This window comes from Sturnus vulgaris, chromosome 3, assembly GCF_052056855.1.
Source record: "Sturnus vulgaris isolate bStuVul1 chromosome 3, bStuVul1.hap1, whole genome shotgun sequence".
Lineage (NCBI taxonomy): Eukaryota > Metazoa > Chordata > Aves > Passeriformes > Sturnidae > Sturnus > Sturnus vulgaris.
Window position 1 is genome coordinate 79,323,382 of NC_142245.1, and position 18,029 is coordinate 79,341,410.

The window sequence follows — 18,029 nt, forward strand, 5'->3', positions numbered from 1 at the left end:
AAAGTGGGATAATTTTCCTCTTGTATTATTGTTCAGCATGTTTGTTTCAAAGACAAGGAAGTTTAGCTAGCTTTCATTTTGTTGCTATCAAACATAGTAGCACTGATTTAAGTGAGATTCTCATCCTGTTTCTCAGCAAGTGTTTATCAAGCTACCTAGAGCTTTCCTAAATTTTGTCAACTAAAATATATATTACTGTTTTGCAACATTAAAGTAGCTATAACAACTTCTAAAATAAGGGAAACACATTTTGTGTCTAAAGGAGATGTGTTAGTATGGAAAAACCCCAAAATCTGAGACTTTTAGCATTACTCTGTATTGTTGATAAATCTTGTTTGCAGGTATAATTGAAAAAAGGTGGGGAAAAAAAGTTTTATAAGAAGTTCAGACAAAAGTATGTATTTGTTCAGCAGTTAGACTTTCTGCTGCAGACCAATTTGATGTCAATTTATTAACTAACATCTTTTTACCTAATTTGTCTATTTCATTAGAAACTAAATAAAAACAAAAACCAATACACAGTTCCCCCCTAAAAAAGCCCACACCACAACCCTAAAAAAACAGGTTTAGATTCTGTAGCCTCTAAAATAGAAGCACTGTTTCCTTGTTGGTGCAGTGCTTGAATCCCTGTTCAAGTACTGCAAACATGGGTTCACAGAGGTGAGTTCTGGAAGAGGTCTGACTCACAAGACTGTTCTACTGGGTTTTGGGTTCCCTGCTCCTCTGGAGTCTTTGCTCTGAATGTGCTTTTGTTGTCCTGCAGAATCTCTGCTGTGCCAAGCAGACTTCTGCCCCCTAGGAAGGCGTACCACACACTGGCTCTTGTTAGCACAGCCCGGTGTTGCAGAGAGACCAAATCAGCATTGCCCTGTGACCAGGCTCGGAGGAAATAAACCTTGAATGGATTTTGGAAACAGCTTCTTAATTGTGATTAAAGAAATAAAAAGAGAAATAGCTGCTTTTAATTTTAGTTTTGATCTTATTTGATAAAAGTTAAAATGCCTGATTATGCAAATGCCTTTTGGAAAAAAAATGGTGATGTGGTTTATGTAAAGGTAATTGAATGTATGGAGTGGGAGTTATTGTTTTAATTTTCCTTTTAAGTTAATGGTAACCAAAGTTACTGTTTTCAACTTTTTTCAGAGGAAGTAGCTCATATTCTGTCTTCAACAATATGAAAAATCAGACAGAAAATAAAACCTCAACTGCCCTAAATCCATTAAAATACATACATTTTACAATGAGATACATGTCTGAAATGCAGCACAAGCAGTTACCAGTTGAAAAAGATGCTGTACAGAGGATCAAAAAATGTAGAAAGCCTAATGAAAAGGGACAGCCTGGTTTTACAGTCTGGCAGGGGGATAGCACTGAGATTAGGGGATTGAGCAAAAAGCCGGCGTGCAGAATTGCGGGTTTTTATATAATGGCTTTAGTGAGTATCCTTTAGGACCCAGTGGAAATGTTCGGTGAGGCAAACTTGGTGAGTAATGGCCAATCATTAAGCGGTGATGAGGGAAAAGCGCCGAGTGCGAAGCCCCGGAGAGCCTGTCGAATGCACCGCGCCGGGAGCGCAGCGTTTCTGCCGCTGATCGCCGACCAACACGACACGCCAGAATTAGAGTTGATTCAATGTTCAAGCCCGGGGGGATTTGTGCTACAGGAGGTCACTGGAGTGCAGAGTGCCCGGCTCCCATTTCCAGCAAGATGCCTTATTTCGCAAAACTCCTTTTATTAATCTTCTGCTTAGTTCTTCTTGTGGAAAGCAGAAGGCACAGGAGGAGGAGGTGGACGAACCATTTGGATGTGCAGAGGGCAAGGTAAGGGTTACTAAACCATGTATGTATCTTTTCCTGCAGTGTTACAATTACATTACTACAGAGATACAAAAACCTACTCTGTCAATGTCTTCGTGGATATTGTATGCAAACAGCTTTACATATGATGTTCTTATAACAGTCTCTGGTGGTATAATCAGTTTTGTGTCAGTGGACACTTCTGTTGCTAACCTCGATTAACAATGAGTGAGGCAGGTTTTGAACTTCAGCCTGGATTGTGGCAAAATTGTTCTTAGCCGTACATGCAAATTTCTGCGAGAATTCAGAGGACTTGCAGTGAACAGAGATGTTCAAATGTGCATGCAGTTTAATATTTCAGCACTGTTTCGGGCAGGTTATTCATGTGCTTGCTGGAATGTCTTTGTTACTTATGTTCACTTGGAATTGTCTGTTATGTTCTGACAATTTGAGATGGGGATGTTGGTTAGCATACATCGTGGTAATTGATAACAAACCCTGGAAGTTAGCCTAGGATTGCAAAATTATTTTTTGAAGAAATACATGGGTGCTTTAAAAGTGTATTTTAAAGTTAAGTGAAAGCACAAGAATGAGTTAAAGGTCTTAGTAAAGTTTATTAGATTTACCGCTGCTGAGATTTGTCTGGAGGTTTACATTGGAAAAGATAATCTTCCAAACCTGCCAGACAGTCCAAAGTATGTTATCCTTTTTTGTGGTTATGTCATCCAGTGGCAATTATATCTTACAAGACTATTCATTGTTTAAAGGGCTCAAAAATAAAATTGGGTTAATCCATCTTATTAAATGGTTTCACTATGGCTGTAAACTTTCAGATTTTCATTTATTTTTGTGGACCTTTTGGTTTATCACTCAACACTTTTATAGGGAGTGTTGTTACTTGAATGTTTTAAAAAGAAATATGATGTAATTGGAAGCAAAGAAAACATAGTATGTTATCAGATTTACACTACTTATTGAAAAAATAGTGGCATATGCTTTTAGTGACGTAAATGTCAAAAAGCTGAAACAGCCAGGGCCTGATCCTGAAATCCTAAAGTCAACTGAAGTTTTACCACTGATGTTCACAGAATCTCAATTATTGAATGCGATCTTTCAATGGATTCTGAAAATATTCCAAAATCTATATTCTGAGGAATGTGGAGGATTGAACAGTAGTGTTTCCTTGTAAACCTTTCTGAGTAGTAAAGATCATGTGCTTTGAAGTAATAATGTAAATCCTTCTTTAAATATCAATTTGCCCTGAAGTAGAGCTATTCCCTGCTGTAAAAGTTTTGTGCTAATTTGAACTTGGAGAAAATAATTTACAGTTTCTACAGTGCTGATACTGTCATGAGTTTTAACAGAGTGGACGTCAAAGCACTGCTAAAATTATTTTTATAAATGTACTATAAAGAATACTGTTTAGTATTCTGTGGTATAATGATTTAAATGAACTATTTTCCATCTAGGTGAGATCTGAGGAACTATATGCTATATATATACACATACACCACATACACACACAATTCCTATGCAATGTCGTTATTTTAAAGTTTATAAAATCAGGTTTTAGGGGTTGTCAAATGAGAATGACATTTTAAATACATAGAATTCTGCAATGTTGCAACAAAAAGTATTGTACGGAACAATGTTTTTAATATTTTTATTTTTGTATTCAATTGTATTTCAATTTTTATACTTCAAGATTCAATTATATTTATTTTAAATGTTGTATTCATTATCGATTACATAGGAAAAAGTCTGTTGTCCCTAAAACAACAATGAATAGTGGACTATTCTAATAAAAGGAAACTAAAACTAGTTCCTAGGCTGTTTTCCTAATCATGTAAGAGATATTAAAAGAATGATCTTTTAAATTATTTCATCACAATTTCTGCTTAGTGTTTCTCTTGCTGACTTACCATAAAAAATATAGTAAATTTTACAGTAACCTTTTCTTATTCAAGAAAATGTATTCCTATATTTGGGAATCTAAAGTTGGTAAGTTTGATATTTTACGTCCACTGAGGTGATGAATCAGCCTGATCTAAAGATCAGTTTTATATAGACTTCAAGAATATAAACTTGGGTTGTGCAGGTGCAGAACTCCTTCAGTGCTGTAGTTTGTTACTTGGACATTGCACAGAGGTTCCTGGAGCCCTGGGAGCTTGGGGTGGCTCGTCCTGCCGGTTGTGGGACAGCTCTCTGCCACCATTCTGTGGAGAAGTTGCTGAGCCTGTGCCTAAGTGGGCAAGGAACATGGGGAAAGTCAGGTTAGGAAGCCAAATTAAGGATTGCCAGTTTAAAGGGCTGCCTGTGCATCCTTAATTACTCCCTGTTGCTTGTGTTAATACATTGTAACGCTGTTTTTTTTCGGTGAGCAGTGCCCCGCTCAGCATGCTGAATGGATAATCCTTGCCTGATTAGAAACTGCCTTGCATTTAATTTTCTCTTACTCTTGCATCCCCCCTCACTGATAACACATCTCTATTCCTACAGACTGAGGTATAGCATAAACAACTGCATGGATACAGCACTGCCCTGACTGTGCCTGCTCTGGAGAGCCCAGGCTTTGTGTAGGAAATTGGTGTGTGCTCATCCAGTAGCAGCTCCTGGCTTTGTACTTTGATAGTAGTTTTTCACATTTTCCATGGTGTGCAGTTCATACCACTTATATTGATAAACTTAAGGATATCAGTGATACTTATTTCTATGAAGTTGAGGGTGTTCTTGCTGATGTGCAAGATGTACAAATGGTGCACGAAACCAAGGGCTCTAGAACTGTAACAGCATTGTTGGTTAAAAAATTTTGGATTTAATTTTGTTTGGAGAATTCAGGTATGAATGAATTGTGAAGTAAAAGCTTTTTTCAGAATCACCTGGGTGACTGCTGGGCAGGGCATGTTTGCCCCAGCCTTACCTGCACACCAGAGAATAAATTTACACAGAGGAAGAAGAGCCTGGTGCTGCAGGAAGCAGCATAAGTGTTGAAAGGTGCAGGTGTGTGTGTGTCAGATGGTGACACTGCTGTGTTGATAGCTGGGATTTTCCAGAGAGCTGTGCACACAGCTTGGGCTCGTGCTGCCAGCGCAGGTCAGACTTGTTGAGCATAGTACTGGCTGTACAGTGTATGCAGCTGTGCTTGGATCTTCGTCAGAGCATCAGCCTTACCTCAAATGCCAGGCAAGTGCTACTGGTATGTCCTGCACTGAGTTTTTGAAACAGTTGCGAGTGCTCTACAGTAGCTCAGCAGTGGCTACCTCTCAGAAATGGTAAACAAATTCTGGCAATCCTGCTAGATTATCCAGCTGGACAGAATTTCCAAAAGACAAAAAGAAACTCTGAAAATTAGTGGTTTTGTTAATATTTACTGCTCTATAAAAATTGCTGATAATGCTTCTGGTAATGTTTATTGCTCTGCATAAATTGAGAACTCAGGAGTTCTCTCTGTTGTGCCAATGAATGCCATGTTTCCAGTGACCACCCGACTCCGAGTCTGTGTGGACACACACATTCACAGAGCTAGGGAATTACAGCTTGGAAATTCTTTTCAGGCCTGGATTTCTCCTGACTCTCAGGCCATTCCCAGGCTGACAAGCTGACTACAGCTTCAGTTAGGGAGGAAGTCTCCCAAGGTGATAACATGGTGAAAAACAGAGTGGAATTCATAATAAAGATTAACACCTGGTGTCTTTCCCGTGGGACATCCGGACATGCTGTCCCAGGGATGTTTTCCCAGTTGTCCAATGAGCTACTGTCCTGTCCTAGCTGCACGTAACACACTTTAAATACGGGCTGTCCGTACAATAAAGTTGGCCTTTTTTCCCCAAAAGAGGTCCGTGTGTGTTGCTGTCCTTTCTCTCTCTCTGCAGCACAGTAACTACAAGTCTGCCTGTTCCTCTCTCCTACCAGCTGTGCGAAGTCTCGTGCTTCAACAGCAGAAAAACTGCCTTTGATATAAAAGTGGCTTTGGGCTCTTCTTAGCTAAAGACTTCCTGCCAAGGTTTCTGGAAGTGGTCAGTCCTTTGGAGAATCTCATTAGAGATGCCATTTTCAGGGCATGCTACGTGCCAGCCTTAGGTTGGGACCCAGAAGCAGAAGGCAACCACCAGGACACAGCAGCACATGGCTCAGCACACAGACTATTTTTCCAAACATCATTCCACCGGAGCAAGGATTTTGTTGATCCTTGCTGAAACTGCTGCTGCCAGCAGTAATTTCCCTCTGTTGCCTAGTGAAGCTGCATTTTTTTCCCGTTTTTCAACTGGATAGTGCAGACATGTTCTCTAGTCTGTGGTACCTTCCAGTCCCCACAGATACTCTTTGCTCTAGGGGGGTTTCTAAAAAAATTTGGAGTTTGTTCGTGCTTCAGTGATTGAAATATGATAGCCAATTTTTACAGGTGTATGGCTAGCTTGGGGCTCAGGTCCAGGGCACTGCTGAACCTCTGGTGCAGCGTTTGATGTCTCCTGAGGCTTTTTTCCCAACACTGCAGGCTGGGCCCAAAGAGCAATGTGAAACAAAAGCAGGGAGAGAATGTGTATGACAGCAGTGATTGTGCACACCCTTTGAGTTTGTGTCCATCCTTTTCCAGAGTTGGATTTTGTTTTTCTAGAAATTTGTCAAGGAATGTCACCTTTCTGTCCTTCCTGCTCCCAACATATACCCACAGATGAGTAAATGTGAAGCTTGTTACATCCAGAGATAGGGCAACAGAGTACATTTTCCCTAAGGCTCTGGAAGCAATAGATGCTGGTGTGGCCACCCAACCCAAGACAGACCTATCTTGTGGAGATGCCAGGCCTTCCTGGCCAGCTGGGGCTCCTAAAGCACTTGAATTGGTGACCCTGACAGGCATTGGAAAGAGACTTCACCAAAATCGAGGATCTTGATGTTCCCAGTTTGCCAGAAATTTCTCAGCCATATCTGATCCCATATGATCCATGCATATTAGGATTAAAGATAAACTCATTACACAGTGGCAATAATAAATTTGGAATTCTCATTTAGGAGCGAGCTAATTGTTATGACAGTCATAAACTGTTCTTGTACCTTCTCTTTTTAATTTAGCTTCTAGGGCTTTGTGTTACAGCAGTTACATGCTTTGGTGATTAGGAAAACAGGTCTTGTACCTTTCTTGGTGCTGGGTTTACACAGTATGCATCTCGTCCAGCTTGCTGTGCTGCTACACAAAGTGAATGATGCCTTCACCTAATGCATCTTGGGATTTTTTTTCCCTTCAGAGAATATACTGAAGAGTGGTAAGATTTTCACTGAATCTGTAGAAATGCTTCTCTTCTTCCCAATATGTAATTTGAACCAAGGCCCCATCTTGTGACCAAAATCTATCCTGGATTCTGCAGGGGAAAGTGCAGAAACCTGCCAGACTCTGGCTGCCAACGGCTGTGTCACACTCGGGATGGAGACCACGTGTCCTTGCAGGCTCACCACTTAGCCATTGCCTTGTGCCTGACAGCACGAGCACTATTTCCAATTAGAAAGTTCTTTATCTTGTTCTGGAAAGTTCTGAATGTCTGCATAGACACCGGCTCTTTTTTGAGTCCTGCTGAGCAGTTATCTGGAATTTCTCATGCCATCAAGAATTAATTTTCTTTGATATATTTGGCAATAGAAAAGGCTTCTATTTTATGCAATTGAGACAATTCTGAGTAAAAGTGACTGGAAAGGAAAACATATTTTTAAAAAATTAGTGCAATAATAAAGAAGCCTTTACAGAAGCTCAGTGAGCTATCTCTTGCCTTGTCTCCTCTTTAAAAAGAAACAATTCTTCACAGCAGTCAGATTTATCAAATTCATTCCCCTTGAATGAAATCTAAACAGCAATAAAATTATATATGAAAAATGTAGCAAAAAAAGACAAAAGGAAATGGGTGGATTTAAGTGAATAGTGGTGAATTGCAGAGAGTGCATAAAGCTGAAAGAAACCCTGACAAATCTCTAATCAGAAATGCTACAGACCATAAGTACATCAGGGAGGATTTATGAGATATTGGTGATCAGATTGTCAGTAAAGGCACCCTGTGGGCAGCAGTGTTCAGAGCACCCTTAAGCTTCCCAAGAGCATTGGCAGCTGGTGTCACCTTTGCTGCAGGTAAGGTGCTCCCTATGCCAAACAGCAGTGGGGCTGGCATGGGGTACCTGCCAGAGCAGGGCAGAAGATACAGCACAGCTGATGTCAAACACTATTATAAAGAAATCTTTTTTTTCAAACAAACTTGGTCTTGAATTGGATTAAATAGATAAAAGTAATAATAAATTTTAAAGGCTGTGTAGACTTTCTGTCATTAAAAATATTTCAATACAAAAACTTTTAAGATGGATTAATTTGATTAAAAAGAGACTGTCAGAGCTCTTTCTGTAAAATCTGAATTGGCCATCATAATATCTGAAGGATTGGGCACGAACTGATAATTAAATGATGGTTATTAAATGCAACCCCTGGCTCAGGATGTGCCTGAAAACCTCTTTTCTTCCTAAGACTGTGTCCCCAGCCAGCCCTCTGAAACCTCTGTGGCCACAGAGTGTTTTCAGCAGCTCTCCTGTGTGCTCTTTGCTGTTTGTTGATTTTAACAGAAAGAATTAAGAATTGATCAAAAGATCAATTAAAGAATTGATCAAAATGTAGAATTTCAGTGAGGCTGAGACATTGATTTACAAGATAATACTGCCAGGGTTTTCCACACTAATTCCTTATGCAACGTGCAATCCAATGTTTTATTGGATTTTTAATTAGAATTTTTAACTCTCTTCTTTGAGGAGAGAGACTTGATTGAACATTCACTGGTCCTTTGGCTTTTCCCTGATGATTAAAGTCAAGCAGACACAGGAAGATCCCTTTTCTGGACTTCCAGCTTTTCGGGCGCAGAGGCAGTGCAGCCAATGGTGAGGGGGAGAGCTTTGGCAGTAGCCCTAACTTTATAGCAAAACAAAGCTCCCCCCTGCAGCAAGCAGTTAAAAGCTTAACTTCTGCCTCCAACCATTCCCATTAATGGCTGTGCTTGGTTTTACACCCTGCTTTTAAGTAACCATTGATGCAGCCTTGTCGGGAGGGTGCTTGCTCCAGCTGGCTCTTCCTCACAGCCTGCAGGGAGAGAAGCTCTGACATCCCAAGTGAAACAGGAGCTCAAAACAACCTGAGTGAGATCTAACTTTTTCTACATAGCATGTGCCCTGGGGTACAAGGGGTTATATTCCTTCAAAACATCTATTTGATACAATTATTTTTAAATTCTGTTACTTCCTTTTCACCTCCTTATTGTAAGGAAATGGGTTATTAATGTCAGCAGCAGCTTCAACATCCTTTAGGTTTCATCATTTCTTTCTTGAAATGAGTGCTCCGATGGGAAACTTTTCTTCTGATTTGTGATTTATGCTCCCTTTGGCTCATACTTATTGTGCTTTATATTTTAATGAAGCTAAGAACATCCTTTCCATACCCACGCTTATGAGTGAGGTGATTATTTGGTAAGTTCTGAACTCTTGACCAAGCCTTTAAGACTAACAAGTCTCTTTATTTTTCCTCCAAGATTTTTTATTCTTTATTTTCAGTAATATTTCTTCCATACAGGAAAGGGAATCTGAACCTTTTGTATGAAGTTCCTTCTATTTATCATAATTATTTTTAGTAAGTTACTGGAAACCAGCTAATTGCAGCAGTACTTATCATCAGCTCTGACATCCAGAGCAAAGGGATTGAGGAACCTTAATGGTCCAAGTTTTCCATCTGCACCACTGGAGAACAGTCAGGGATGCTGATCTGGATTTTCTTCCAGAAGGGCATCCAGTTTGTTTGTCTGCTGGTTAGTTATCCCCTTATGTGATTTTAGTGACTATCCTGCACTTTTCTCAGGGGTTTGCTGTTATCCTTGTTCCACTGTGATCATACAATATCTCAAATAAAAAGCTAGAATTTTTCCTACCTTAATGTTCAGAAAAGTGAGGGACTGAAGGCTTCTTTAGATAAAAGTCCTCTATTCCTGCTGTTGTGGGGAGGAATGGGTGGTTTTGTTGTTGCTGAAAGCCAGAAGACCCTCTGTCCACACAAACTGCTGGCACTGAATTGGTGAAGTTCATGGGGCAGTTTCCAAGAAGTGTATGACATTGCGTGACCAGCATTGAAAAGAGCTTTTTCATGACAATGTTGCCTTGGTATCTGGCCAAATCCTGGCCAGGTAACGTGGGGCAGCCAGCTGCTTCTACTGCTGCTTGCTCTCAGCTGCAGCATTTGCTGCATCCAGCTCCCCTGTGAGATGCTGTGCTCTCTGCCTTGTGCCTCCCTGGGAGCCAGGGGTCTGGGGCAGAGGGAGAACCATGTCCTTGAAGGGGGCAGAGGAAGCAGAGGAAGCAGGGCTGCCTGTGGGCACAGAGGTCTGAGGTAATGCTGTGGAAAGGCAGCACTGTGCCTGTGTTTTGGTGCCGGCAGTCTCCCCACAGTCCCTGGGCTCGTGCCTGCAAAGCTGCTGCTCCTGTGGCTCCAAAACTGGCTGGCAGTGGTGGCACTTGGGCAGAGACATGGGAACAATGCTATTGTTGTCTCTTGCAGTCACATCTTTAAGAGGAATCACGACTTGACCAAAGCTTGGAAAGGAAAGACGGAGCAGCTTCTCAGAGTCAATGAACATGACTTCACCATGCGGCCAGCCTTTGGAGGTGAGAATAAAAGGGTTCTCTTGATTTTGTACTAATCTAATTGAGAATAATCAAATTATCCAATTAACAATCTAATTAAAAAACAAGCAAACAAACTTCTGTCCAGATGCATCAGTGTGAAGGGAAAAGACTTGGTGCCAATTCAGAGAGGCCTCGTGCTCATTCTCATTGCTCTCTCTGCTCTGTACATTTCCTATATTCCTTCCTGTTGCTGCAGTTGGCTCTGTTTTTGGCTGGCATTCCCCAGAGCTCAGGATGGACGCTCCCAGTAAGCCTTTGACTCTATTGAGTGAGAAGAGGAACAAGCTGCAAGTTTAATATTCACTTGTGGTTGAGAAGTTGCAATGAGTTTTTCAGCTCATGTGATTAAATTGCAAAGTAAAGAACTCATTGGGTGGATCGCAGCCCATCATTACTAGGAGAAAATGGAATACTTTTGTCCAGAAAAAAATCTTGTCTTAAACTCTCATATGCAAATTAAAGAGTGGGAGGGGAGACTTCTGCCGACTTCACTCTGCCTTTGGTCACACCCAGTTATAGGAATGTGCTTGCCTGACCTTTCTAGACTCACTGCTGTAGAGATAAGAGGGTACCTGAACAAAAACTGCTGGAATACCAGTATGGCAATCCCTCTTCTGATTACATCGACAACCAAATCATTCCAGAGCTAAGGACAGAGTTTTCCGTGGTTTTCACTGAATGACTAATGCTCCATCCTTTGCCAGTTGGACATCTAGGGTGAAGTGCTACCTCTCCCTGCTCAGTGGGACACAAGAGTGTTGTGCCTTTTGCACCTGGTCCATAGAACAGAGCTGCTCAGACCTGCCCATTCCTGGTGTGGCTGAAATGATGTTTCTTGCCCCTCAGTGCAGGAGTGCTCTTCTGAGAGCACACACCTTGCTCACTATTTATATATATATTTTCAAACTCCAAAGTTTCATTGCTGGTGTTTCCTGCCCCCCAGTGTTATTTACCAGCAAGTTGTAGTCCAGCCTAAACACTGGAGGTAACTTTTTTTAATCAGTGATAAATTTGATCTGCTACTTCTAGTGTTGAAGAGTTTGCCTTAAATTGCCCTCTGTGTGGAGCATAGGCATAGATCTCTCTGGGGCTGGTGGGAACACACTGAGCCCTGGGCTCAGGGTTGATGTCTGGGAGCTGGCTTTGGAGGCCCTGGGCTTCTTTATGAATCGGCTGTAAAAGTGTGAATTCACCAAAGTGCAAGTGCCTCCCTAAATCCCAGGTATGCCCTTCCATGCTGTAATGTCAGAGGATGCTGCCTTAGGTTTTATGATATCTTTTTTTTTTTTTTTTTTTTTTTTAAGCCAACCTCAATTTTTGGAGCTTGGTCCTGATATGGACAAACTGAAGGTGCTGATCTGTCCTCTCTGCAGCTGATCTGTCCTCTGGACAAAAGACCTGCTGGTCTGATGAGTGGGATGCTAGGGCTTCTCTGGGAGGGTATTTGGATGCGCTGCCTTGACTCAGTTGGAGACAGCTGGGGAGCCATGGTGATTTTTAAAGTTTTTTTCCCCCCTAACTGGATGTATGTCAGGGCATCGTGCCTGTTTTGGGGGGAAGCTGTGGGGTTTTGTTCTGTTGTGCTGATGATTTGGCACCCAGTGGCACCACTGCACTGTATTTCTGGAAACAGGTCTGAATTTAACTGTTTTCATCAGTGTCACAGGGTCCTTGAAGAACATATTTGAGCAAAGGTAACACCAAACAGACATAATTACATAGTCACTCTTCTAGTCTTAATGGAACTGCATTTAGTCTCTCTTTTGCCTTGTTTTCCCATGCTAACCCCCATCACAGCATCAAGATTCTTCTAGAGCCAAAATTTGGAATAACGTTTATATAACTGAAAAATGCCCTACGCGCCTTTGCTGAGAAAGTTCCTTTTTTATAAAGGAAAAACATGATGTTTTTTACTAAATTTTTGCTTAAAACCTCCTTAACTTGCAGACATTCTTGGAACAAAGGTGTGGTATTAGCAAAGTTGTACTGAAATTGCATGTAATGAGGAGCAAAGCATGGAAACAGCTTTGTTGAGGTTCCAGCCTTGGAAAGTCTGACTCAGATGCACAGAGATGGTGGGTGCTACAGGTTCTTGCTCAGCTGCAGAATTGCATGGTGTGTTTTTAGTGACAAATGATAAGCCTAATGGGAAAAAAAACATAAAGGAAAGGGAACAAAAGTCTAATAAGTGGTGATCCTCATAGTTTTGTCTGTAATGTTATTCGTCAGGCAGTCACAGTGATTTGCTATGCACCATGAGTCCTTCCAGCTTCTTGCTGGGGCAATGTCACTCAGATTGATGTGGTCTGACCCGTGGAGGATAAAAAGGCTCTTGTACTGCAGAAGTGGAGAAGAGGAGCCTGTGGGATACTCGTGGCTGTAACTGGTCACTGCCTTAAGACCCTCTCTGGTCCAATTGTGATTCCAGCTCTGCTGCATTGCAATGGGCCTGTGATGTTACCTTGCCAGTGGGAAAGGCGTCTCACTTCTGGAAAATTAGAATAATACCATGAGTAAATAGTGAGTGGCATTAGGACTAAAAGAAACCCAGTTGATGGTTCCCAAGTTTGTTGGGCCAGCCTGCAACTCAACCTTAAGCTAAAAGAGGACAGGATATAAGCTGCTTTATGGTGGCCACGGTGGCTCTTGCTGGTGTGCACAGGATGGTCAGTAACACAACCAGCCAGCCCAACACAGCTGTGACTGCTGGGCAGAGCAGGCTTGGGTTATGCAAGGTGAAAAGAAAAAAAACCACAACAATATTAGAGAAAGGTGAAGGGTGTTTCAAGAGAAAGTATCTTTGTAAAGAGCAAGTGGGCAAACAAATGTTGTGTAAGTTGTGTTATTAACAGCCCAATAAGCACGCCTGTCTTGCCTGCCCTCAGCCCATTAGAGACAGGCAATTGTGTACAGAGGCAATGACAAAGTTTTTTGCTTTGTTGATGGTCAAAGAGCCTCCATAAGCTAAATGAGACTGCAGGGTTTTTGACCCTTAGGGAGTTATCTCCATGACAGTGACCTTGTTCTAGCTAGCAGATGTTCAGGTATTACTTACTATTATTAATATTTAAAGATTATGTAAATGTTTGTTTTGCTGCCTTCCTTAAACACCCATTTTAAGCATTTCATTTATGACATCTCGTATTTTACAGGGAGCCTGTGAATAAGCAGCTTTAGTTGATACTTAAAATAGCTGTATCTTCTTTATTGAGGACCGGCCTAATGCTTTACTTTTATTATATTTGCTCATAGCCAAGTAGCCTAACGTCAGCTGGTCCTTGCTGCCCTTTCTGGGCAGTGCTTTTGCCAGGATGGATGAACGGTGGGGTGAATAAAGCATGAGTAGCTCACTGAGTGCTGGTGACAAGGGCTGGGATAGAACTTGCTTCTCTGCTGATGAGCAGCCGTCCATGAGCTGCAGAGGGACAAAGCCCTGCACTCATGAGGCAGGTGATGAACATGTCCTGGTGCTGGCTGCCTGGGAGCTGCCCACACCTAAGAGGTCTCAATCAGATATGCCTTCATTAAAAAGTAAATATACACACACACACATATACATAAAAATACACTGAAAGCTGTTTTGCATCTTGCAGACCTGGGATCTCTTACAGACGTTTGCAATCTCTCTGTGTGTGCATGAGATACCTGCCAGTAAAGAAATCTCAAACCTTTTCATTTCCCATGTACGTATTGTTTTCTTCATCTGCCTCTCTCCTTCAAATATTAGATGAGTGGACACTTGTCTCAGAGAGAAACAACAAGCCTTTGAAAGCACTGCCAAAGAGAAAAATTAAAGAGATGTCACAAAGCTTTAGTCTCAGAGCTGGAGTGAAAACTGAGTCCAGGCATCTTCATGGTAGCACGCTCTTCCCTATCTTCCAAAGCCTGCTCCAGTGTTCAGAAATAAAAAACATGTTTGTGCCCAGTTCCAACTGGGAACTGACTCACACTTTGAAGCTTTCCTGCTGCTCCCTGGTTGGTGTTTTTAGGTGTGGAGACACACTGGGATGTAACAGGCTTTAATATTAGCCTCCTTCTGAAGTCATTCCTTCACAGGACTTGTGGAAACCTCCTGGGTTCCCCGGAGAGGTTAGCCCAAGGCCAGACATCCCATTCAATCTGGGGCAGGGTTTGATACTCAAACTGTAATTTTTGAAATATGAAACAAGCCACAAAGTCTTCTTTGTGTGAGAACCAACCCAAAATTCTATGAATTTGACTGATACTTTTCAGAGACTCTAAAGTGTGATCTGAAAATCTCTGTTGGACTGCATGCTTTGAGCAAAGCAGCACTGCTCCCTTTTATGAGCTGTATCCCCAGCTTTCACATGGATCCATTTAGCTTCCTGTCCAGCAGTGAACATCCTAGAGAGGAGCCTGAGCTTTGACATCTCTCCAGTGTTAACATGTTCAGGTCTTCTATTGCTTATAATTGTCTAGGATGATCCTTCTATATTTTTTCTTTCTGAGGAAAAGATGACTATAAAACATTGTTTATGACAAAGAAAGACTGGTTGATGAGGGCTTTTTTGCATCTAATCAATCAAAGTTAATTGTTCTGTCTACCAGTTCAGTTTGTCATATACCATCTGAGCTGTTCTTGTTCCTTTACATTCAGACCCTCATCATACTCTGCTCTCTCTCAATACAGAGGATTTTTTTGTTTTTGCTCATCCCTAGTGGCATTTGATGAGGAATTTGGCAAAACACCCTGAGCCTCTGTGGTTCAACTGTTCAGTTTCCAGAGGGACAGGATTAAAAAGCTAGCAGTTCCTAATTGACTCCACGGGTTAGTGAGATCAAAAATCTCCTGACATATCTCTCTTAAGTGATCAACAGCCATTTAATTCAATGGTATGTGCTGTAGCCAACATGACCTTCAATGAAACCCAGGGTTTGTTTCATGGTTTAAAGAGGTAATTTCTGGACAGGGCTTCTGCTTTGCTTCAGAAGCTGCATGCACTTTCAATGTTGCTTGCTTCAAGTACCTCTGCAAAACAGCAACTGACTTGAAGTTTTGTAGAGTGATGGGCAGAGTGAATATGCAATTATCATTATCACTTATGCTCATTGCTGAGGGCAGGACTTGGTGATCATTTGATTCCTGTCACTACCTCACAGGCAGCAACATTTGCACTGTTCCCACTGGCCCTTCACTCACCCTTCCCTGCTCACTCCAGCTTCTAAACCTCCTCCAAAGGGTCTTGGGGTCTCAAAGTATCCTTATCGCATTTGTGTGCTCTCTCATTGCCTCAGCCCCAGATGCCGATCAAGGGAGAAGGAAAAAGCAGTGATTACTCCTGCTGATTGTAGTAGGAGTTTCCCAAAAAAGGCAGAGTAAATATTTCTGCTGATAAATTGGTTTTACAGACTCATCGTTACATTTCAGTATTAAGCACTGTGTTAAGTCCAGTGTTCAAATAATTTCTCCCTCTCTATTACAATCACTGTTTTATCATCCCCCAAATTTGTGATTAACTGGAGAAAAGACGCCTAATCCAGCCTTGGACCTCTTCTTTCAAGGGCTTTCCAGACCATTCAGCTTAATGTGGAACACCCTTTATTTTGGATTTAATAAAGCTTTGTGTCAGCCCCACACTGAACCTTAGGTTTTGTCCTTGCAATGAGATAACCGCAGGGTTTTCAGTGTTTGATGCAGGAACATGAACAAAGAAAAGAACACGGTGTTTTATCTTCAAGGACAGATAGGGAAGGAATAGGAAAGAGGGACGGATATGAACTTGGCAGCGTTCTTATGTTTATGGGATTGATCTTTTAGTTGTTTTCTGCTGTTTTTTGGGATTTTTCAATCTGTGATTAGTGTTCAGAGAAGCATAGAAGTCGCAGCAGTAAATAGACTTTGCGCGGGTGTTGATTTCCCGAATCGAGGCTAAATTAAGGATTCGTACACAGAGAGTCTCCCTGGCAGTCTGGGAGTTGTGGGGGGCTGCCCAGCGTGTGTTGGGCACACAGCCCTCGGCTTGTGCTGTTTCTCTGTTGATCGTACTGCATATCAAAATGTCTCTTGTCACCACAGATACAGTGCTTTTTGCTACCTTTAAAAAAAAAAAATTAAAAAAAACCCCAAACAAACCAAAGCATGTTTTACCGAGCAAGATAAATGTCACGGAAAAATTATTTCTCTTGATTGCAAATGATTGTTGGCAATTTTTTAAAAATATGCAGTGCACAGCTGTGTGTCTGCATGTGACATGTAGGTGTTTGTAAGCGTCTGGGAGTCGTCTCAAAGTGCTGGGTTAGCCCTGTTTGAGCTTCATTGCTGGGGGCAGCAGTAACTTAGACTGGAATCGGTGGTTCTGAGGAGCCCGGTCCCACTCCCCTGGGCTTGTTCAAGGTGCCTGTTCCCAGCACAGCTGCTGACAGACACTGTGGGCATAACAGGCTGGGAGGGGACAGTGTCACTGTGAATGTGCTCTGCTGTAATCAGGTGAGGCTGGTTTGTCAAAGCCCTGGCAAATCTGCACTGGGGCTGGTCACAGCTTGTCTCATGGGCATGAGGATCAGCCTTTCCCTTCTGAGGCTGACTTGGTGCTTTTTTCTTCTCCAGCAAAGGCAAACATCAGGCTATGTTCAAAGGCCCTGAAGATGTGTGCAAGTCTGTACTTGCTGCTGCAGGTACAGGAGAAGGATGGATAGCAGCTTGCAGAAGTGTGGTGCTCTCTCAGCAACATTTCTGCTCTCTGGTTAGGCTTGTAGTGTATTCAGAGCTTCGATGTGGTCTTGAGGAAGATGCTGCTCTAGCTAAATGCAGCAGACCCTGCTCTTTGTGATGCTGCAAGTATGGGTCTGAGTCCACAAAGGGATTGTGGTCCACCTTATGTATTATCTGACTGCTAATCAGGTTCAAAATCTAGGTGCTAAAAGTCTTTGCAAATCTTCGTGGAGGTCCTTGGAAAATTAATTTCTGCTGGACAAGTCCCAGACATGTCTGCTTCCTTTGGCTTCCTTCTGTGTCACTGTCAGTGCCCAGGCTGCAGACACGCCCTGGACAGAGTTGTATGTGTGAGCCCTGTGAGATCCACTGCCCCACACTGAGAGCACCAGGCAGCACTGGATCCACCTGGACTGCTCCTCAGCAGTTCCTGCTCAGCTGCCCTGCTGGATCCTGCTTGGTGTGCTTGGCTCAGTGGGCACTTATCACCAGAATTTGGGAAAAGCTGCATGAGGGCACACTATGGGGAGCTTGAGTCATCTGAGCAGGTCCTGGTCATTAATGACCAGCAGTGTACAGTGAAGTTCTGATACAGGCTTTCTAGTAATAGAGGAGTGTGCATTCATTGTGGCATGTTTTCTGCTTATTTACTCTTTGTGAACTCTCTGGTTGCTAATTTTAAAACTACTGTGGAAAACCAGCAATATCGTCAGTGGGAAATATGAATCAAAATGGTGATGAGCCCTTGAGAGATTAGTGGCTTGCCTTGTTGGTAAAAAATGAGAAACGTCCAAGGAAGAGCTCATTACTTGCCATATCTTCATCTCATTCTCCTGTCCTTGGGGCTAAATTTGTTCATTAAGGCTAAA

General features: G+C 42.1%; 1 protein-coding gene across 1 annotated transcript in view; it reads left to right on the forward strand.

The window, feature by feature from the left end:
- Positions 1–8: 8 nt before the first annotated feature.
- Positions 9–18,029, forward strand: part of LOC106854132 (gamma-aminobutyric acid receptor subunit rho-2) — a 36,411-nt gene continuing 18,390 nt past the window's right edge. The window contains exons 1-2 of the mRNA XM_014877846.2: positions 9–1,820; positions 10,360–10,466. Of these exons, the coding sequence (XP_014733332.1) occupies positions 1,633–1,820; positions 10,360–10,466 (295 nt within the window). The 5' untranslated portion in view covers positions 9–1,632. The remainder of the gene's footprint in view (positions 1,821–10,359; positions 10,467–18,029) is intronic.